The 23,350-nt window shown below is 42.1% G+C and overlaps 2 protein-coding genes across 3 annotated transcripts in view; both read left to right on the forward strand.

Moving 5' to 3' along the window:
• The window catches only part of aplp2 (amyloid beta (A4) precursor-like protein 2), a 113,073-nt gene extending 105,614 nt beyond the window's left edge, over nt 1-7,459 (forward strand). For both annotated transcript variants that reach the window (XM_080731375.1, XM_080731376.1), the window contains 3 exons: nt 774-851; nt 4,453-4,608; nt 5,069-7,459. In XM_080731375.1, coding sequence (XP_080587501.1) covers nt 774-851; nt 4,453-4,608; nt 5,069-5,170 — 336 coding nt within the window. In that variant the 3' untranslated portion in view covers nt 5,171-7,459. The remainder of the gene's footprint in view (nt 1-773; nt 852-4,452; nt 4,609-5,068) is intronic.
• Nucleotides 7,460-10,373: 2,914 nt separating this feature from the next.
• st14a (ST14 transmembrane serine protease matriptase a) overlaps nt 10,374-23,350 on the forward strand; it is a gene marked incomplete at its 5' end in the record, with an annotated part of 31,071 nt that continues 18,094 nt past the window's right edge. Inside the window, 2 exons of the mRNA XM_080732010.1 lie at nt 10,374-10,415; nt 20,342-20,501. Of these exons, the coding sequence (XP_080588136.1) occupies nt 10,374-10,415; nt 20,342-20,501 (202 nt within the window). The remainder of the gene's footprint in view (nt 10,416-20,341; nt 20,502-23,350) is intronic.

The following is a 23,350-nucleotide window of genomic DNA, read 5'->3' on the forward strand; positions in this document are numbered from 1 at the left end:
ATCGCCCCCGTCCGTCTTGTCTGTCTCTTGTGTCCACTTTCTCTTTCTCTCTCCCTGTCTGTCTCTCGTGTCTCGCACAGAAATGCACACAGCCTTTCTCTCGCTGTCTCTCGCTCACTCTCTTACACACACACACACACGCACACACACACACACTAGGGCTGTCGCAATATGACATTTTACGTGACGATTAATTGTCGCTCAAGTGATTTAATTGTGTTTTTGTTGTTAACAATTAGCCAGTAGCTATGCCCCTCCCCTAAAAGCTTTTGCCCAATGCTAGCTTAGCAACCTTGGCAAGCAGGAAGTTATTCTAAGCTAGCATTGGACAGAAGCTTTTTGGGAGGGGCATAGCTACTGGCTAATTACATTTCTGCTTGGCTTTGTAGGCTTTGAAGTTGCACATGGCAGATATGACACGTATCCTAAATATACAAAGGCATGACTGACATATTTGACAACTTTATACTTAAAAAAGAACATTGTGCGACGCGTTGTGAGCTTGTAGATCTGCTATTTCCACTATTTTACCACTACATTTTAAATGTTTGAAAATATATGAACATTTTTCAACATGAAAACGATTATGACGATTATGCCAAAATAATTGAGATTATGTCAAATAATTGCGATTAGAGGATTATGTAATAATTGTGACAGGCCTAACAACACACGCGCACACACACACACACACACACACACACACACACACACACACACACACACACACTGCAGTGGGTGTTATAACCTGGGCTCCCTGTCTGTGTCGACAGGTGATTGATGAGACTCTGGATGTTAAAGAAGTGCTTTACAGTGCAGAGAGAGTCAGCGTTATGCATGACGATGAGCTGGTGAGTACAGCGCCCTCCAAAGGACTCAGAGGGGAACTGCACTAGTCAGTATTTGTGGGGGGAGAGAGACGGGAGTCAAGTACGTACGTAGCTCTGGTCCATAGCGTTAGTGGAGTTCTCCCTAACGCTATGTTCCTATAACTCTGTATTCCTTGGCAAATCTGTAAAACCCTGTCGTCTGGTCCGAAAATAACAAAAACTGTTTCGCCCCTCACCAAACCAAAGGTATCAGTGGACAGTTGAAAGCTTACTCTACTTAGTGGACACGGTCTGAGCCCCCCACCACACCTAAAATACATTTCTAGGGCAAAATGAAAAATATTCCACCGGATGGAGACACTCTTCCTGGTTGAAGACTGTTTTTATGAAACAGCGCTTCCAACGTCGCAGAGTTGTATAACACAGAATGAGACTAATGCTCTGTGTAATTCGGTCCTCTGACCTGCGTGGCAGTAATGAGTTGGCACCTTGATGGCGACGACAAATAGTGAAAAACTAGAAGTAATGGAGTCTCCATCCGGTAGAATATTTTTCATTTTGCCCTTGAAATGTATTTTAAGCGTGTGGTGGGGGGCTCAGACCGCGTCCACTAAGTAGAGTAAGCTTTCAACTGTCCTCTGACACCTTTGGTTTGGTGAGGGGCAAAACAGTTTTTGTTATTTTCGGACCAGACGCCGGGTCTTTCCGGATTTGCCAAGGATTTGGGAAGTAGACGAACATAGCATTGGACGCTATGGACCAGAGCTAGGAGTGAGTGTGCAAAAACAACGACACAAAAAAAAAACAGCACCACACTACAGTATCCCACCAGCGACTACATTCAGGCTCTCTCCTATGTTGGTTTGGGTTGTTCCTGCATGGATGCATGTTTGTATGTGGATGTCTTCTGAATGTACACATGAAGCCCCCTCCTCCCTCCAAGTTCCTGTGATGGATGTAGATCCACGCAAACTGAGCTTGCTCGGTTTATGTGTGAGAGAACTGCCCCCTCCCACTCCCGGCGAATGTGTCCTCTACATATGATTAGTTTTGCGTCATATGTACCATATTGTTACATTGTGGAGGTGAATGTACTGTAGGTGCTGTAACCTGTGGTTCGTGTACACAGAAACAGACGACACTCCAGACACGTCGTGCATGTCTGAACTCTTTTGGTCTTTGGTCGCTCGCGTCTTTCAGATCCTCTCTTTTTTCCCCAGCGAGATCCCTCGCGATGTGTGTAGAGCAGGGGTCTTCAACGTCTTCAGGCCAAGGACCCCTTAGTTGAGAGAGAGAGATGAAGCAGGGACCCCCACAACCTTTTCATAGATTACAATATAGTTTGATCGTTTGACAGCGCAATCATCGGTGTGTTTTGGATTCATGTCAGTTTGTGTTTCCAGATATTTAACCACTTGAACCGTCAATACATAATAAACCATAATAAAACTCTGTACTTAGTCTGCTCTTTTCTCTCCCTCTACACCAAACTTCTTTGCAGAGAATAGCGCTGCGAGGCATTGTGAGCTTGTAGATCTGCTATTTTTGGCGGAAGTTCTCAGAAAATGGACACTAGGGTTCAAGTGGTTAATGTAAAAAAGGAAAAAAAAGTTTCTATCACACAAAGATTTGGAGGCCCCCCTGTGGTAACTCTGAGGACCCCCTAGGGGTCCCGGACCCCCTGTTGAAGACCCTTGGTGCAGAGAATGAATCTGAATCAGCGTGTTCGTAACTCTCTGGTCTTGGCTGCCCAGACTACTACAGCAAGTTAGTTATTTAAACAGCTGGTTAGTTAGGTTACCCTCTGTTGTCCCATGTCTAATGAAGAAATAAGCCACGCGAGGCATGTAGTTACCTGGTATTTTATAACGTCTGAGAGTTATAAAATACAGGTAACCACATGCCTCGCGTGGCTTATTGCTTTTCTAAAACGGTTACAATATGGCAACATGAAAAATCATTGACATGTACCAATTAAAACTGTTCTATTTCACTAATAATTCACTACAAGGTCTGCAAGGAAGTAGTTCCCAGCTACAAGAAAGTAGTTCCCATCTTTTTGCCAACAACACAGGTGCAGATAATTGGTGCACTGTGGAACACTGTGGAAGAAAGAAATAACGCACCTGCGTTTGATATAAACTGATTCAAGGTGTGGGTTATAGTTTCATATACCACAGCAATTAAAGGGAAACCAGCCAATCAGAATCAAGGAATGGAACTAGCCGTTTTAGAAATAGGTCTTTGATTTGACTTGATTTGAATGAAAACCAGCAGTACTCTGGGTCCCCTAGACCGAGGTAGTCAGAAACACTTTGATTTCAAATATTTTCTTTCCTCCCGCGCCACCGTGGTGGGCTTTGTGTACGCAGTTTTCTTTTTCTTTTTTCTTTTACAAACACTACACCAGTTGATTTCACTGTGTGTGTTTGAAAGAGATAGAGAGAGAGAGAGAGAGAGAGAGAGAGAGAGAGATCAGCGGATGTAAAAAAAATCTCCCGTTCATTTTCCCCATAGACTTTCACGAAAATGTTTATAACATAAGCCATCCAAGATTGAGAAAATCTTTTCTAAAGATTAAGATCTAAAGTCCAGTGACTATGTTCAAAATAAAACAGCATAATGGCAAATAAACATTGCTTTCCATTCAATAACAGTTGTACTAATCAAGGTATTGATATAATTTGGTTTAACAATTTGCAAATGAGCAGGTTCACGCAAAGTCTGTCTGCAAATGTTTGATCATTGACCATAACACTAAAATACACATTCCCATTTCTAGTTTTTTTCTCACGTACCCTCTGCAGCAGTGGTTCTCAAAGTGGATTCCAGGGACTCTGTGGGTTCCTTAGTTTAGGGGGTCTAAATTGACCCATACAAGTCTGTAACTCTGACAGTGTACAAATGGAACCAAATGAACCCGTTAGGGTTCATTTGGTTCCATTTTGTACACTGTCAGAGTTAAGGGGAGACCTTGAAATTTGAAAGTTTGAGAAACACTGCTCTGCAGTACCCCCACGTACCCCTAGGGTATACATACCCTCATTTGAGAAACACTGCCTTACTGTAACGTAAAAGAAATCGAAAGCTATAGACACGGTCCCCACGGTCATGAAATTCCTGGAAATATTTTGAAATTAGAAAAAAATATTTTTCCAGTACTGGAAAAGTTTTGGAATTGATCAAGGGTCGTGGAAGGTCCTGGAAAAAATTGTTAATACCTCTGAAATGGCAAATTAAACATTGGCCAAATTGTCAAATATTAGAGGCCGAAATTGTGAAAATAGAATAGAAACGTGTTATACAAAATTCCTCAACTCTTAGTGCTCGTCAGGGTGCCGGGTCCCCAGTTAAAATATGATTATTTCGGGGGTCACAGCCTGAAAAGGTTGAGAACCACTGGCATACACTACCTGTCTTTGGGCATTGCGCATAGGAGTAAGCGACTTGTTATTGAGCTGAATTATTGTTATATACAGTAGTCCTGGAAATTGGGTTAAATATTCTGTAAAGGTTTTGGAAATGAATTGGTAAAAATGTGTGGGAACCCTGTATAGAGCATCTGTTTACATTGTCTCATGTCTCTCTGTCTGGCACCCGTCCTTCCTTCCCATCCCACCAGGAGTCTTACCGTCCGCTGGGAGAGGACTTCAGCTTCGGGAGCAGTGCCCTGATCGGCCTGCTGGTGATCGCTGTGGCCATAGCGACAGTGATCGTGATCAGCCTGGTTCTGCTGAGGAAGCGGCACTACGGGACCATCAGCCACGGCATCGTGGAGGTAAGATCTCGCTGATATTGAAACCGTTACTCAGGAACAGGCTTTCCATTTTTACCCACTTGGCATGGTGAGACCAGTGGTGTAAGGTAACTAAGTACATTTACTTAAAGGGGAAGACCACCCATTTTCAATATTGAACTATGTCAATAATATACCTTAGAGGAGTTGTGTGGAAATAAAAAAAAAGTTCCCACTCTTCTGTGTTGCCTAGAACTGGAGGATTGATTTTGGGGTTTGCAACGCGTTGTGAGCTTGTAGATCTGATATTTTCAAACATATTGTACTTTTACTTTTGTACATTTTGATCCCAGTACTTTTGTACTTTTACTCAAGTACATTTTGAATTCCAGACTATTGCTTGTATAACACTAGCATTAAAACTTCTCAGTTGCCTGAGAAGGTAAAAGCCACCGCCTTGCCTTTTATGTCCTGACCCTTGCGTTCTCTTTGCGACCAACAGGTGGACCCCATGCTGACCCCGGAGGAGCGCCACCTCAACAAGATGCAGAACCACGGCTACGAGAACCCCACCTACAAGTACCTGGAGCAGATGCAGATCTAACAGATACGGGAAGGAGGAGGGGGAGTGGGCGCCGTCGACGGAGGGCGGAACATACTACTGACCAATAACACCAGATTGTTATCGTCAAAAATCATTACGAATTACATCCCACACACTCCATGTTACTGGCTTGTTTCAAAAACAATCCTCGAAAAATAATGCTACTACTTCTACTACTACTACTACTACTGCTACTATTGTACGATAGAGCTCTCTTGTTTTTTTGATCATCATGTGTTTACTTTTATTTTTTTGAAAAAGGTTGATGTATCTACATTTTTGCATTCGGGGGAAATGTGATTCAGCAAAAAAAAAAGGAAAAAAAAAATGAAACGTAAAAAAATCTGTAATTATGAATACAGGTATATCAGATCAAGGTGTATGACATTTCTTCGGATGTTTTGATTTGTTTTAAGTGCGCGGCGAATCGAGGCGAAACTTAATTAAAGTGAAACGTATTTGAACGACCATCATTCAGTTGCAACTATGACTACATAGCAGACACTACACCTCCCGTTCCTGTGCGAGTGTCCGGTGTCAGATGTTTTTTTTTTTCTTCTTCTTCTTCTCAACAGCTAAAGATAAGAGAAAAAAAAGAATTGGTGTTTTCTGTTTTGTTTTTATTTTTTCTTCTCAATAGATCGCTTGTATATGAAGGTTCTTTGTACCGATAAAAATGTATAGTGAAACAAGAAACGAGGGGAAAAAAAAGAAAAGAAAATACAAATCATGAATTATTTACTTTCCGTTCTTTGTTATGATAACAAACGAAAAGACATGCATATACAGTTTAAATATAAATATATATATATATAAAGAGTAGATGTTTTTATTCCACCTTTTTTCCAAGGAAGAGGCTGCGACTGGGGATCGCGGTTCTGCGCTTGACGGTCACAAGTTGCGTAAAAAGCCTGATTTATACTTTGTTATACACAGTATGGCGGTGTTGTGCACGGCGCCTAAAGAAAATGGCACATCTAGAAGCTCACGGCGCAGCCTCGCGACGTGAGCCTGTAGGTCGGCTATTTTTCCAACGGAGTATAAATTAAGCGTTTTTCTAAGCAAGCAGGGCATACTGTCAGAAAGAGAAAAACGGGCCCCCAGGCTCGGTTAACGCCTCACAGAACCTACCCTCAGCCCCATATCATCCAAATGAATGTTAAGAAAGTCCAATTCATATCCCCCCCCACTCCCCCTCCCCCCCTCCCCCTCCCCCCAATACTTAAAAAAACGAACAAAATCGATTGATGAAGTTGTTCCCTGTTGACGTGTGTCGCATAGCTGAATGTATCATGGGAGGCGTTTCCTTTTCTTTATTTCCTTTTTCATATTTTTGTCCCCTGAAAAGCTCCCATACGAGCAGTAGCCAACAGGAATGACGGGTAACAATATGCCAGAAACTTTTCTTTTTTTTCTTTTGCACAAATGAATTGAAGCGAAACAAAACCCAAGGGAGAGCAGGAAGGAACTGAATCTGACCGTGAAATTGGGGGACATAACGTCACGAATAACTGTTTGCTTTGCTGGTCCGAAGGCACAGAACAATGGGATGGGGGGGGCGTTGGAGCCGTGTGAGCTACAGTAGCAGTGTTGTTACCTAAAAAAAAACGTCATTGCTAAATTGGTTTGGCCCAAAGTAGTTCATTGTTCTGTTTGGGTGAGGTCAACACATTTTAAAGTTAGATATTATAAGTGGAAAGCCTACAAACTTAATGTATGAAGGGTTTTTTCCCCTCCCCACTTGTCCAAAGACTCCTTTTTTTCCAGTGAGGGCTTTACTGGGAGCTGGGGGCTGTGTAGGCAGGCAGACAGACAGACAGGCTTGGAGAGCTGGTTTCTGATTAAAAGCTATAAACTTTGTGTATTTTTACAGGTAGAGAATGGCACAAACAAGTAAAAACTGAAAATTCTAGAATCATCCGTTTTCTTTCTCTTTTTTTCTCTTAGTATTGTCTTTGTATGCCTGTATAGTTGATGTTTGCAATCATGGCTTTTCCAGAGGAACAGCCCGTGGTGTGCATTGTTCTTATTATGAAATGACGATGATATGATATATATTTTTAAGTTTTGTTTTCTTGTTTTCTATATTTCTCTCTTCCTGTGACAGTATTTCCGTATGTGACTGTCTCACTATGCACCCAAACGGCTTCGACCTTGTAATTGCCTGCTTGATTGTGGGAGGGGGTTGGGAACTAATATATTATACATATTAGTGATGCAAAATTTGATTGACACTCCAATGGATACAGATTTATGGTTAGGGGGGAGGGGGAGGGGGGGGAGACACATCAATAAACTCACAACTTCCATAACCTGGTCCTGTGTCTTTTATTTAGCACATTACAGATTGTCATATAATTTATTTTGTTACGCACAGCGGACACACACACACACACATGCACACATGCACGCACACACACGCACAGGCACACACACACACACACATTGTCCTGACTGCTGACACGTGTGTGTGTGTATATGTATAAGCATGTATCTACATTTATATACATCTTTAGCAGTTGTACTCAACCTTTTCAATCTGTGACCCCCAAAATAATCATATTTTAACTACCCTGACGAGCACTAACTGTTGAGGCATTACATTTTGTATAACACTATCGTGAAAATAGCTGATCTATGTGCTCACAATGCCTCGCGTTGCGAGCCGTTGTGAGCATGTAGATCTGCTATTTCCGCAATTTCTTCCTCTAATATTTAACAATTTGGCCAATGTTTAATTTGTCATTTTAGAGGTATTAAAAAGTCCTTAAATTGTCACTTTAGAAATGTGCAGATACCCTCTATACACTTAAACGTTATGCTGGTTTGTTTACTGTGTGTGTGCGCGCACGCACACACACACACACACACACACACACACACACACACACTCACACACACACACACACACACCCACACACATATAGATATATTCATTCAATATTGAGCTATATTATTGCCATATCTGGACAAGGCTGTGGGGGATTCCTGTGTGTGATCCCTTATTTATTTTTTAAACCAAAACAGAAACCTGTGACTCATCACTTATCCTCCTAGGAAGAACATGACTCATGAGTCATGCTCACTAGATACTGTAGGGCTAAAAGCACAAGACTGATTTTTGATTGATTGATTGAAGACTTTATTAGGAGTTTGCATAGGAAAAGGTACAGTTTCATGACGGTACAGTTCACTGGTACAAGGTCTACTAAAAGGAGATCCTAGAAAAGGCTAAGCTTATTTCCACAGGAAACCATTTAAGTATATCATATAACATTGAATGGCTGACGAATAGAACACAGTACTATGCAGTAGATATAGTCAGTAAAAAAAGAAAGAACAAAAAAACTGTAATGATATACAAAGAAGGGGCAGGGGAGGGGAGGGCTGGGCTAGGTTTGTTTTACCAGACTGTTTTACCAGATTAGACTCAAACTAAAAACTGTAGGCCTTTTTCTCAATTTAGCAAACAAATAAACATGAAATAAAAAATAACGTTGATAAATAAGAATTGAAGATCCGTTCACAGTAAAATAACATGAGCTGCCTTCATTTGGACGCGTCACCAGAAAGTTTCTTTTTCAGTGCTCAGATCCGGTCCAGAGCCCGCCTTCTGTATCTGGTAAGTTTTGCTCACACACGTAGTGGCACAAAACAGAGCCTTTTCCGTATCCGCTCTGGCCCGGATATGCAAACTGCAAAGCAGATTTGATCTCGGCCAGGCTGTCGCAGGGTGGCGTAGGCCTACTCGTCTTTGCCAACGGGTCTGAGTCCCTAAGCTAGATGCAGAATAGATATTGTGCATCTTGCTTAGGGCTTAACTCAAATCTTTGCTTCTGGGGGTCCCTGGAACAAAATATTTTGAGATGGGGGTCCGCGGCCAAATACATATCATTTTGGGGGTCCTTGGCATGACAAATTTGAGAACCACTGATAGCAACACACACACACACACACACACACACACACACACACACACACACACACACACACACACACACACACACACACACATAAATATTTCCCTTTTTTTCAGGAAACTAGAAGCATTTGTAGAAACGGCCAGTGGTCAGTCAAGGACCCCCAAACGTATTTGGCCATGTCAAGGACCGCCCAAAATATATGAATTTGGCCAGGAGCAAAGATTTGAGAATTTTTAAGAGTTAAAATCTTTACTCTAAATTAGGGTTGTCAACATTATTTGGACTGTCAGAATCCAGGAGATTTCTTTTTTTGGGGGTGTGCAGAACTCAACCGGGGTCTGGGGGTCCCCAAAACATCTTGATAGATATATTTTCCTGTGTTCTGGTGAATTTTGTGCATGTTTGATACTTTTATCAGGCTTGCTTTACTAGCATGGGTACAATTTAAGACAACTAAAATGACAACTGTAGGTGTACAGATTTGATGACAGAAGCAAAGACATCTTTAATAATGACGTCTCATCTTTAAGTCATTACTCAAGTGAATATCTGTATGATCTTGCATGCCTTGCCCCCACCCCTAAAGCGGGGGGTCTGGGGGTCCTCTCCCATAAAAAAATAACAATAGATTTAATTTCCTGTGTTTTTTTTGGGAGTTTGATACCAAATCCAGGAGAAATCCAGGAGATTTGCCAATCCAGGAGATTCCCAGGAGTTGGGGTCAAAATCCAGGAGACTCCTGGGAAATCCAGGAGCATTGACAAGCTAGATGCAGAATAGATGTTCGGGTCTTGGAACATCTATTCTGCATCTAGCTTAGGGCCTCAGACCCGTTGGTAAACGCCAGGTCGCGGCTGGCTACACCTGGTGCGTCAGGTAGGCAGCAGACAACCATGGTCACGCCCAGAAACCTCAACCACCCGGAAAAACTTCCAGCAGGTGAAACCTCCTTGTTATTTCTGTAATTCACACCACAGCAGCACCACGGCTCTATTCTATCTGGACGAAAGAAAGAGCGTTTTTATATATTATAATATAGTCTTTTCTGGTTGCAGTTTGTAAAAATACAACGGTTTGTTTCCTGCAGTTGAGTTTTTAAGCACGGACTTGTTGGTGTTGGTTGGTGACAAACAAACAGACCGGGATCCTTTTCTGGTTTGACGACACCACAGGCCTCCTCCCGACAGACAGGTTCACCTTGTCAGGAAAAACTACAAACTACAAACATCAAGAAACTACAACTCCAAACAACAAGAGACTTGTTTTAACTCTTTGACAAGATGGATTACACCGACAGTGGAATGAGATACACACCCAAGTCTGTCAGATCGGTGAGTTTATTGTATCAGTATGCAAGTGTTGTTTCTCAATTAAACTTCCAAATGTCAAGGTCTCCCCTTTACAGACTTATATGGGTCAATTTAGACCCCCCCCCCCCAAAAGGAAACCGAAAGTAATTCATTGTGTAGAATATCCCACTTCAAGTTTTACATTTTTTGAAAATGGAATGTCTACAAGCTCACAGTGAGTTGCATCGCGACGCATTGTGAGCGTGTAGATCTGCTATTTTCAAATGGCCTGAATGGATGAAATGGTTACTGTATGTTTTGTAATAATATACATTTACGAAGTAACTTGCAACTCTGGTTTGCAAATAATTAGACTATATTGGAGTATTGGAATATTTTCCTCTGAAATGTAGTGGAGTAGAGGTAGAAATATTGGAAACTGTAAATACTCAAGTAAAGTACAAATACCTCAAAATTGTACTTAAAGTACAGTACTATAAGTAAATCTACTTAGTTACTTTACACCACTTTTAAAAATAGAGTGATTTGGATTTAGTTTGATTTATCCTTTATTGTGTCTCTTTCTGGTGTGGTCTGTGGTGCGTGGTACCTTTTTAATTTGAAGGACCCCCACTTTGATATGCTCTACTAGGGGGACCGGGACCCCCATTTGATTTGATTCGATTTTTATCTCTGACCCCAATCTTCACTATAAATGTGTACACTCTCTGAGTTAAAGACCCATAAGGGTCCATTTGGTTCCTAACTGTCATTTAGCTGTGGGACCCCCTGGAACTCCCTCCAGGACCCCTGGTGGTCCCCGGAATAGCAACCATTTATAGCTGGAGACCCTTGTGGAACCTCACTCCCCAAATACCCACAGGGGTCCCTAAATTCTGCCCGAACCCGTCCATACCCGACCTGACATTTAGGGTAGGGTAGGGCCTAAATGTATGCTAATTAGTCGGGCCGGGCCTCAGGCTCGATGAGAAAAGAAAATACATTTTCTTATATTTTATTTATATTACCTTTACTCTGTGATAGAGTTCTTAAATTCTTCCCGAACCGACACTACCCAACCCGACGTTTTCGGGCCGGGCAGGGCCTAAAATGTATGCTTACTAGTCGGGCCGGGCCTGGGCCTCGGGCCGGCCCAGTTAGGGCCCAGTTAGGGCCGGGCTTTAATTTTCAGGTGCGTTGAGAACTCTAATTAGAGAGCCACTGCATTTTGAGATTCTTAAGACAAACATGCCACTGTTTCCAACCCCACTTAATTAAAAGCCTTGGCAATCGGTGTACTTAATTATAGTCTTAAGTTTCCATGTTCTAGCCTTAATGTCAGTTTATTACAGCTCTGTCACAAAACTCTTTATTATTGGCCCACTGGTTTGTCTAAAGATACGTTCATTTTTCTGTTGATTTGACCACTAAATTGGTCTACTTTGTGAAAGACAAAATCTTGGCCATGTAGTTATTTCAGACCATCCAAGAAAGTGCATTCGCAGTTATATACATATAGCCGCATCTCTTTCTTGACATCATTATGTTGGCACTGGCAGCTACTATGAGATGCCCTGTTCTGCTGATGTTTTTGTCCTGTCATTTGAACGCAAAACTTTATTTTATTTCTATAACAGTAATGTATAAATGTCTACTACCGCACATATATTATTTATACATGCATACATACATATAAATACAAGCAGCCAAATGTTGGTGTGACAACATGGGAAACAATGCTGTGCTGTGCTGACACAACAATACAGTATACACAAGATGATAAGAATAGTACCGTACTGCACTGTATGAGATAAACAAGAAATAGGTGTACACCAGGGTTCCCCAATAGGCGGCCCGTGGGCCATTTGCGGCCCGCGGGGGGCTACTGTCTGGCCCACACCAACCCCAGTAATAATGGGGGTATAAGAGCAGCAACAACACTAGTATATCGTTGTTGTCGGGTGGAAATCTTGTATCTCCAAATTTGTACGCTCTTTCTCAAATCATACAAGGCCGTCGCACAAAAGTAGTGAAGTGCGAGGCGTTGTGTGCTTGTAGATCTGCTGTTTTCACTAGTTTAAATCATTTTTAAAATGATAAATTCAAAACGAACGGTTTTGGACATACAAGATTTTCACCCGACAACGACGATATCTGAACTGTCGATGGAGTAGTGGGAACGCCACCGTCGCCCCCTGCAATGCTGTGGCCTTCGGCTTGGAACCCTAGACATAATTCGGCGCTTGGGGAAAACTAATTGGGGAACCCTGGTGTACACAGTAGTAGCTGTTCACTTTCGGCTGGGTCCCATTATCCTACGTTATACTTTTGACAGTATTGCTACTTTAGTAGTGTTGGACTGCCACCGCACCAAACCCACTCTACAAGGTGTCCTGTAGTGCACAGTAGTTGCATGGAGTCAGAGTTCAGTTCAGTCGACTATCTAATGAGGTGCCAGGGCCTGGATTCCGGTTGGGCCGCCGTGTTGTGACATGTTGACTCGAGAGTCCGTCCTCCCTCCTCCCAGTGAGGAGAACAACAGTCCACACCCTCAGCGTAGTGTGGGGATAAAAATAGATCTCACACAATCAGCGTTGACTCACTGACATGCTTTTATGCCACAGCGCCTTGCAGCCAGAGCATGCAGAAAGACGGCAAACTATATACCAGGGGTCTCCAACGTTTTCAGGCCAAGGAAAGGACCCCTTAGTTGAGAGAGAGATGGAGCAGGGACCCCCACAACCTTTTCAGAGATTCCATAGTTTCAGCACAATCATCAGTGTATTTTGGATTCACGTCACTTTGTGTTTTCTGATATTTAACCACTTGAGCCGTCATTACCTAATAAACTTGACCGTACTCCATACTTAGTCTGCTCTTTTTCCCCTCTACCCCAAACCTCTTTGCCAAAAATAGTCGATCTACAAGCTCGCAGCGCAAGGCGTTGTGAGCTGGTAGATCTGCTATTTTTGGCTACAGTTCTGAGAATATGGACACTAGGGTTCAAGTTGTTAATATAAAAATAATTGGAAGATTTGGAGGACCCCCTGTAGTAACTCTGAGGACCCCCTAGGGGTTCCGGACCCCCTGTTGAAGACCACTGCTATATACAGTAGGTTAATTTCATGTGTACACATGGAACCAATTACCAAATTACCAGTCTTCTGAGTTAAATAACAACACAGTGGATTTGACTGTGTATACACACGAGATGCTTTGCAATAAAGGCAGGTTGTAATTGAGTTAGTAGATGACAGGTGACAGCTTAAAGATTGATCGTCATTCACTGGCGGAGTACAGACCTGTGGTGGGACTCTAGTAATCCGAGGTCCATGGATGGAATAGAGGAGTATTTGCAATCTGTGCAGTAACAATGTACCGCAGGGGTGCCCACACTTTTTTGACTTGAGAGCAACTTTAAAAATGAACAGCTCAACATGATCTACCCACCCCAAAAAATACCTGAGGGGACTTTGGAATTGCGGCACTCGTGTTGCATATACATGTAAGTAACGGGTTTGCCTACTTTAGAAGCAGTGAAGGGAGCTGACGGGCCCTTCTTGATTTCAATCAAGTCACCTTAATTTAAGTGGCAGATGCCAAAAAGAGGGGTTTTGTGATTTGTTTTTTAATTATATATATTTTAAGGGCATGTCACATGGTCTACCTGTACAGCCTTTGTGATCTACTGGTAGATCATGATCTACCTTTTGGGCACCCCTGATGTACCGTATAAGACGGACGTGTTGTAGGGCTTGACAATAACGTTTTGAGGCACTTGTCCTTCAGACAAGTATATTTGCCCTTTCCTTGTCCAGGCACAAAGGTCACTCATATTTTCATGTGGATTTGTTGCTGCTATATAAGAAGAGAAAGAAACGTACCCCAAAAACCTGCTTCTCAATAATTTGATTATCCGACATCAGCGACATGAGCATGATTAAGTCGCTGACTGGTTCTGAATGTCGGTACATTTTACGATAATTGCTCAGCCCTAATGTGTGCTAATAGAGCGATGACACAAGAAGGCAGAGTGACTAGTTGCCCTGCTATTCTGATATGAATGACACCCTGCCCTGCTACGAGCCAGACTGCCAGAGTTTTAAGTTGAGCCGTGAACTTCGTGAAGAGATTGCAAAAGCACTGTAATGGGGCTCCCTGTCTGTACATTTGTATGTATGTCACTGAGTCTGCAATGACTACAGAATATTTAGAGGATGGCTGTTAGTTTTTATGCTCTATCATGGTCCTGGAATCAGCTCCAGGAAGACATTAAACTGGAGCACATCAGCCCTTTCTTTGGGGGGGATGTTTTTAAAAGTTTACTTTTGAAATCGGAATCTTTTTTTTTACACTGACGTTTAAAAAGTTAGGTCTGCAGGTCGATGTGTTACTTTATTTTAATTGTCATGTGTAATTTGTGTTTTATTGTATTTTATGTTGTAATCGCTGCAAGTTGCTACTTACCTACTTGGCCAGGGCTCCCTTGTAAAAGAGAACCATTTCAAAGGGACTCCCCTGGTTAAAAAAGAAAAGATTGTAAAATAATATCCTACATCATCATCATCATTCATCATGATCAACTCGCAAGGGAAAGGCCATGAAAATGTATCTTGTCCATCCATTGTCATTGTCCATCCTGATTGTGCAGGTTGCTGGTCACTGGTCACATGTCAAGGTCAATGATTTATTCAAACACATTGTCAGTCATATACATAACGTCTCAAGTCTGAACTATTCATGGTAGAAGGACGATACTCAAATTGCATTTGAAAGCTTACCTTAAGCCATTATATTTCCGTGCATTAAAGGAGCTATGGTCAACTTTTTATTGAAAAACGGATGCTAAAATAAAAATAATGTTTCGAAAATATTTTATAAAAAAATAAGCTTCATATATGTGTTTCTATTCAAAAATTACCACAAAAAAACGTAAAATAATGATAGAATAATCATTTTGGCCATTGTCAGACCGACACTTTGTTTACATTCTAGTCTATAGGCTAGGATGTAAACAAAGTGTCGGCCCTACAATGAAAAAGTTGACTATAGCTCCTTTAAGTTCCCAAGGTGATACAGTATGAGATAATGATGAACATGGAACTCGGCATGTGTCAGTTAGCCTCTGCTGCACACTTAATACTAACTAGCCCTTACCCGTTCAAAGATATGAGCTCCAAAATGATGTGCAGTGTGTGGGTTATGGGATGTGCACTGTGCACACAGTATATGAGGGATGGAAAGTAACTTTAACTGGTGCTTGCATGATGTAGGAGCATCAATGTAAGAAACCCGTTTCGTTTAATGGCTACAGAGATACTGTCCCCCCCCAGCCCGCCCGCCCACCCGCCTGCACACACACCCGCCTGCCTGCGCACACACACACACACACACACACACACACACACACACACACACACACACACACACACACAGAGCTGGTTAAACATTTTGCCTCAAGCTAGATGCAGAATAGATGTGCCTCATGCTAGATGCAGAATAGATAGTAGATACAGCATAAAAATGCCAATATACAGCATACGATTTGTGAAAGTGACAAACGGCCTTCACAGTTATGTCAGGTGTGTTCATATGCTGATGGTGATGCGATTTCAGATCAATTGCTCCAGCCACCGAGGAGAAACGCTGGGACAGACAGACAGACATTTGCAAAATTATAGTATAGATTGGTTCAGTTCAGTTGAGGTGAAGCCCTCATGGTTGTGTTTTACTGCATTCCTGTCATTCAGAGCCAAGTCAATTAATTGAACACTAGCGTCCCTATTCTGGGGATAGCATTCAATTAAATTGGCCATTGCGACACGTTGTGAGCTTGTAGAACTTTTTTTTTGTCAATATATTTACTTTGTAGAGCAAAAAACAGAAAAGATATATTATAGGGTTTGTTTTATATTGCTGTCATCTTTAGACCCGAAGGCACTACTAAAAAGATAAAATAAAAATATTTACAGTGGAAAAGGGGAGATAAGGATGGGCTTAGTCAATTATAGGTGATTTTTCAAGCCAATTTTGATGGAGGCTAGGGATTTACTCTCCTTTAGGGCCTGCGGTAGGGCGTTCCACATGTTAGTGGTATAGCAGGAGAACTAATTAGTGCCTTTTTTAGAGTCAAATCTGGGTTATAGGTGATTTGTGGAGCTGTCTCTGGTGTTGTAATTGTGGACATCCTTGACGTTTAGGAAGTATATTGTCAGCTAAATGGGTATCTTGGTGGTGTAGTGTGTCTACATACAACTCCAAACTGTAAAATGGGTCCTTGAGCAACATACAGGGTGAACAAATCTACTCTATATGTAAATGTCCATTTAGGCTTAGGGAAATCTAGATTATTTGTTGAAGGCCCAATTAATCATGTGGGTGTCTTTATGAATGAGTATTGTACTGTATATGATCACATTAGGGCTACCATAAAATGGTAAAGTTACATGGAGGCCCCACAATGTCTGGAGTCTGGACAGCTGAGTTCCCATAAACCAGTTGGTCTCGCGGTGCCAGACAATCAGAGATATCTACCTGTTTTGTTTGTCCTAAGAAATATTTTTGTTGGCTTTTTGCTCTGCCTTTATTGATAGATAGACCGCCTACAGTAGACTGACATGAAATGGGGAGAGCGAGATGGGGAGTGACACTCAGCAAAGGTCGCCGGGATCGGGATTCGAACCCGGGACATGCTGTCAGGATGCATTAGCAGCCTAGGTGCCCGAACCGCTACGCCGGTGGGCCAGATAGCTGCCTGTTTCTTTTTTGTTTTACTCTTTAAATGTGTCTGAGCCAAACGTTTAGAGAGACTGACTTGTGAGTGTATGGACCAGTCACACATGTGTCACTTGAATAAAACGATAACACTGTAATTAAAAAGAATTATAATGGTTTGACCCATTAGCCAAACGGTTAGGTTTATTACCACATGGGCCCAAAATCGCCTCTTCAGTGTGACCCGTTTTCGACTAATAATTTCACATGTTAATCTGTCAAAGTAATTTAGGTCATTACTAGGTTGTAAGAGGTTAAGGGGGCTCAGAATTATTGGCAGCGACCCTGGACGTGTGTTGTGTGAATGTGATATGCTGGGTGTTTGTGCGTGCCGTGCAGTCTAGAGTGAGTCTCTACAGAAACCTGTTGTGATTCCTGCCCACACCAGCAGCAGCAGACAGAGGGTTCAGCCTCCAGCAGGTTTGACAGGAATTGTCACAACTGAAACTTTTTTGTTTCGTTCCGCCTCTCCCTCCCTCCCTCCTTCCCCCGCTCCCTCCCTCCCCCGCTCTCCTTGTTACCTCACAAACAAGCACACAGCTGTGTGAGTCACGTCCCTGCGTAATAATCCAGCCATAATGGACAGATAGAGAAGGGAAGTGAAACTGTCCCATTTAATTTCCAGTCATGCTTGATGATCCCGAAACATTAAGGACAGTCATTCATTCCACAGTGTCATTTTTTTGCTTGCTGCAACTTGTCACTCACCGTCAGTTTGACTTTTATCTAACACCTACAAAGTATATACACTAATGCATATCTTTTCTTGCCTCTTAATGGTGCTGTTTTGTTTTGAATTTCTTTACTGTTTGTCTTGCTTTAAGTCTCCTGATGTCTTCAAAGCTGAAATCCTGATTTTTTTTTTTTACAATCCTTATACTGTATGTTATTAAAACATGACTAGCAGATCTGCCGTGATTTGGAGATGGTTTCCCTACTCTTCCTTATTTTAGAGTTTTTTTTTAACAGTACTATTTGACAGATAAGATACTATTGCCTGAAGCTCAAAGCTTAAGGTCTCCTCTGACCAAGCGAGCGTGCCGTCTTGACTCACAAGTACTAGAAATGCTCTCCCAGGCAGAAGAGACCTGGGTTTAATACCCAGGAAAGATGCATATCACGCATTGTAGCTTTAAAATTCCTTATTTTTATATTTTTTATAATTTGATCCATGTAAAAGATGGTTGTATGGAAGATGTTTAAAGACAAACTTCTATACTTTAGGTCAGTAAAGCGTTGTGTGTGGCACATTCCTAAAATACACACTCACATGCAGTACATGCCCCCCTGCTATCCCTTATCTCATCTAACAGAAATCTACATTGTTAAGAGATTAGAGATGCATTCCTCCCATACGGTCTTCAAAGATCATTGTTTTGAGTTGCCACGGAATGCAATGCATGTCAAAGAGAGAAACAAACATTATTGTTCCTAGTTGCCACCGTTCTGTTTGATATCTTGTAGAAGAGGAATGCATTTCTGCGGTTCAAGAGCCATGTCGTTATTAGCTAGCCTGGTTTCCAGCCCATAGACCCCGCCCACTCTCAGTGGACTGTAAAGCGTGAGCTGAGTCTGAAATCAGGCTAGTTATTAGCTACTAGCCCTTACCCGTTCAAAGATATGAGCTCCGAAATGATGTGCAGTGTGTGGGATGGGATGTGCACTGTGCACACAGTATATGAGGGATGGAAAGTAACTTTAACTGGTGCTTGCATGATAATATGTAGGAGCATCAATGTAAGAAATACCCGTTTCGTTTAATGGCTACAGAGATACTGTGTACCGATCTGCATGATTTTTGGACAAAATCTGTAACAGCCTGCCCGCCCACCCGCCTGCACACACACACACACACACACACACACACACACACACACACACACACACACACACACACACACACACACACACACACACACACACACACACACAGAGCTGGTTAAACATGTTGCCTCATGCTAGATGCAGAATAGATATGCCTCAAGCTAGATGCAGAATAGATATAGATACACCAGAAAAATGCTAATATACAGCATATGATTTGTGAAAGTGACAAACGGGCTTCACCGTTATCTCAGGTGTGTTCATATGCTAATGGTGATGCGATTTCAGATCAATTGCTCCAGCCACTGAGGAGAAACGCTGTGACAGACACTCACTCAGACAGACAGACAGACAGACAGACAGACATTTGGAAAATTATATGTTTGATAGGTGTGCATAGAATTTAATATTTAATGAATATTGCTATTGCAGTATAATGTGTGATGTGCAAGACAGCTTTACATCATCTATTCTTCAGCTCTAGTCACAGCACAGTCCGCACCACCTGGAAATACCTGCAGAAGTGAAAGTGAAACTCAGAAATCAGTGAATCTCTTTGTTATATGATTGCTCTTGTGAAGCACCTTTGTTATACTATAAGTAAAGTAGTGAAGAGAAACAAGAATTCCATATAATAATTAATTCCATTTAATGAATAGACTGGTAGACATGTTGACCATGTCCCCAAGCAGCCAGTTTGACAATGCCACCTGAATTATTTTTGTATAGTGCACCTAACACCACATTGTGATTTCTGTGTATCTTCATCTAGACCCTATGTCTTCTTATACGCCAGTGGTTCTCAACCTGTGGGTCAGGACCCCCAGGGGGGTCCCCAAATTATTTCCGGGGGTCCCCAGATGATTAACTTAATGTGCAACATTGTTTTATCACTCTACAGTAAACAAACCAAGAAACTTTAAGTGTATAGAGTGTATCTGCACATTTCTAAAGTGACAATTTAAGGACTTTTCAATACCTTTAAAATGACAAATTAAACACTGGCCAAATTGTCAAATATTAGAGCCAGAAACTGTGAAAATATACAATCTAGCATGTAGACCTGCTATTATTTTCACAATAGAACGGTGTTATTCAAAATGCAGTCTGGCTTACCATCGTCAAAGAAAAGTTACAAAATGTAATTCCTCAACTCTTAGTGCTCGTCAGGATGGGGGGGTCCCCAGTTAAAATATGATTATTTGGGGGGTTGCGGCCTGAAAAGGTTGAGAACCACTGTTTCACACTGACACCACCAGTTGATCCTGGTGTTTAACTTTCTTGGGTCGATGTACTGAAAAGGGCACAGATACAGTCAGAGTTCAACCCTCTCATGTTCTGTGTGTTCTCTTCTCTTCCAGGACATGGACTGGGACACCAACGAGCAGTTCCTGCCAGCGTCCGACTCCAAGAAGTTGGAGAAGAAGAAGGGTCCGGGCAGGGTCGGGGCTGTCATCGGCCTTGTGATATTCGCCGCCGTCGTTGCCCTCATGACTGGCCTGCTGGTCTGGCATTTCCACTGTGAGTAGTCCTCCTCCCCCCTAGTCAAAGTCTGATTTCCCAACGCCCTCTTCACAGAAACGATTGCTTTTGAGAATAACAAATGATATGTAAATATTGTCTTTGCTCTGTTACGGCTGTTCCTTCAGCTAAGATAACATACGTGGCATGAGAGAGCGTGTCCACCGCGCCTCTAGCCTGGTTTAGGCTGGTCCGGTGCATCTCAGGAGCGGGACTTGAATATCTCTGCTGTCGGGCCGAAACCTCCTAACTCCAAGATGTTCATTTTCGGGAAAATGAGCTCAAGTGAAGTTAGGAGGTTTTGACCGAAGGGCTTTTTACAATACTTTTCATTGGTTCAATATTATTTTAACCAACACACAGACGTAAAGGGTGTTCAATAGCACATATTTATGAAAAAAAGAGAGGGCCAATCGGGTGGAGTTAGCTGGTTTGGCAGAAAGTGTGGAGTTAGGAGGTTTTGTCCCAAGCACTTTTGACTACATTCCATTGGTTCAATATTATTTTAACCAACACTCAGATGTAAAGGGTGTTCAATAGCCCAGATTTATGCCAAAAAAAAATCTAAAACCTCAAAAATTGAGTTAAGAGGTTTTGTCCAGACAGTGACGATATGTAGGAGGAACTTGGAAGGCACTGGAGCAAACACGGACTGTTTAAGCCTTTTTTTTTATTTTTTACAGGGTACAGGCAAAAGTGACAATGTTTCGATGTCAATACATCTTCGTCAGGTCATGATGGCCTGACGGCCTTGTATCCTTGGTTCTTAACTCCGTTCTTAAATCCGTTTTTTTGGATCAGATACTACTGCTACTTTCCTAGCCTAGCAGATGGTAGATTAATGGCATGCCATCTCTGGTTCTGGGGAAGCAGACAGCTGCTACTCTATTGGAGTAGGCATTAATGGATGGGAGAGCAGCACCCAGCATGCTTTGCACGACAAGTGGAGACAAATGAAGCACAATATGTCACTAGTTAACCGCCCTCCCAGATCCTTACCCAAACATTAATGCCACCAAAACCGTGTCTAAACATAACAGTGGCAGAACTTTAAATACAATGACTTGATGAAACCACAAAATCATCCATCTCTGGTTGCTGCATGCAATGCATCATGGGGTACTTTGCTGCAGAGCAAACCGATTCATTACTTGCGCCTGCAGTGCGCGCAAGTACTGTGTTCGGCTGTGTATGTAGGTAGGTAGGTAGGTAGGTAGGTAGGTAGGTAGGTAGGAAGGTAGGTTAGGTAGGTAGCTGTGTGTGTTTAAGCCCGTAGCCCAATCAGGGGACCAGCATTTTTGGCAACGTCATCATTAACAGCCAATGAGAGACCAGCATTCCTGGTGATGCCAGTGGTGACGCTAGTGGTGAGTGCACCTCATGGCGCGCTCTGCTTGAGGCTCAAGTTGGCACCTTGACAGTAGGGCTGTCACGATATGACATTTTACATGACGATTAAGTGTCACTCAAATAATTGGCGATTAACGATTTAATTGTGTTTTTGTCGTTGATGATTACATTTTTGTTTGGCTTTTAGGCTTTGAAGTTGTACATGGTAGATATGACACATAACCTAAATTACTGACATATTTGACAACTTACTACTTAAAAAATAACTTTGATAGTGGAAATAGCATCGCGACGCGTTGTGAGCTTGTAGATCTGCTATTTCCTCTATTTCGGACATTTTTCAACATTCACGATGTCAAATAATCACGATTAGACGATTATGTAATAATTGTGACAGCCGTACTTGACAGTGCAGTTCTAGTTCTATCTGCTATCCTTTGTTATTCTCTCTGCTAGATAACGTCATTCTTTGTGTTGTGTCCAAAGTGCGGCCCGGGAGCCAATTGCAGCCCGAGGACGATTTTCATACGGCCCACAGATTAATTAGTAGATTGTATCATAAACGGCCCGCCAGCACAGTCAAACAAGAATATTTTCCCAGACCCAGAGTAAGATTTGTCAGGATTCCTTGTTCCCTGTTGTCGCATTCTGAGGGGCTATTTTATTGTATTTTGGTTATGTGAAATAAGGCTGAGTGATTTGTGTTTTGTTCAGAGCACACACCTGACATAAGACCATTGATATTAAATATTGATGAATGATGATAGTTTAATAAAATTGTCTAATTGCGATGCATAGGCCTATGTATGTGGCTTTGTTATCGTCCGAAAGTACATTTTGTCAGGAGATGTAGTCGGCCCTTGGGTGTTTTAATATTTACATTTATTAATGTGGCCCCCTTTGAAATAAGTTTGGACACCCCTTGTACTAGTGCAGTGGTAACCAACCTTTTCAAGCTTTTGCCATTTATGACAGGCTCAATCTATTGGCATACATCCACACAAACTAAGGCTAGCAGTCTAAATATGAATAAAGAGAAAGAAAATTAAAACACACAGGGAACCCCTCTGTCTATGGAGTAATCCACAATGTTACTGAGATCTGATTGGCCCACAGTTTTCAGGAAGCCTCGCATCGCGACTCGAGGCATTGTGAGCTTGTAGATCGGCTGTTGTATGATGAAGCAGGGCTTTGCTACCAAAAGACGTACACATTTGAAACTTGGAGATACGAGGTTTCTGCCCGACAGTGACGATATTTTAGTTTTTATGTTGAGAGGAAAACGTTGAGATAATAGCCATTTTGGTTAGAACTGACTGAAAATAACTTTGTACTTCAAGTTTAAAATGATACTAAATGATATTTTTTCAAGTGCCCAAATAAATTCCAAATATTATCAAATGATTTCGCGGCACCCTTGGACTGCCATCGCGGCACCCCAGGGTGCCCCGTCACCCACTTTGAAAACCCCTGATCTACTGTGATGGCCTTAGCGATCT

This window comes from Nannobrachium achirus (genome assembly GCF_963921795.1).
Source record: "Nannobrachium achirus genome assembly, chromosome: 8".
Lineage (NCBI taxonomy): Eukaryota > Metazoa > Chordata > Actinopteri > Myctophiformes > Myctophidae > Nannobrachium > Nannobrachium achirus.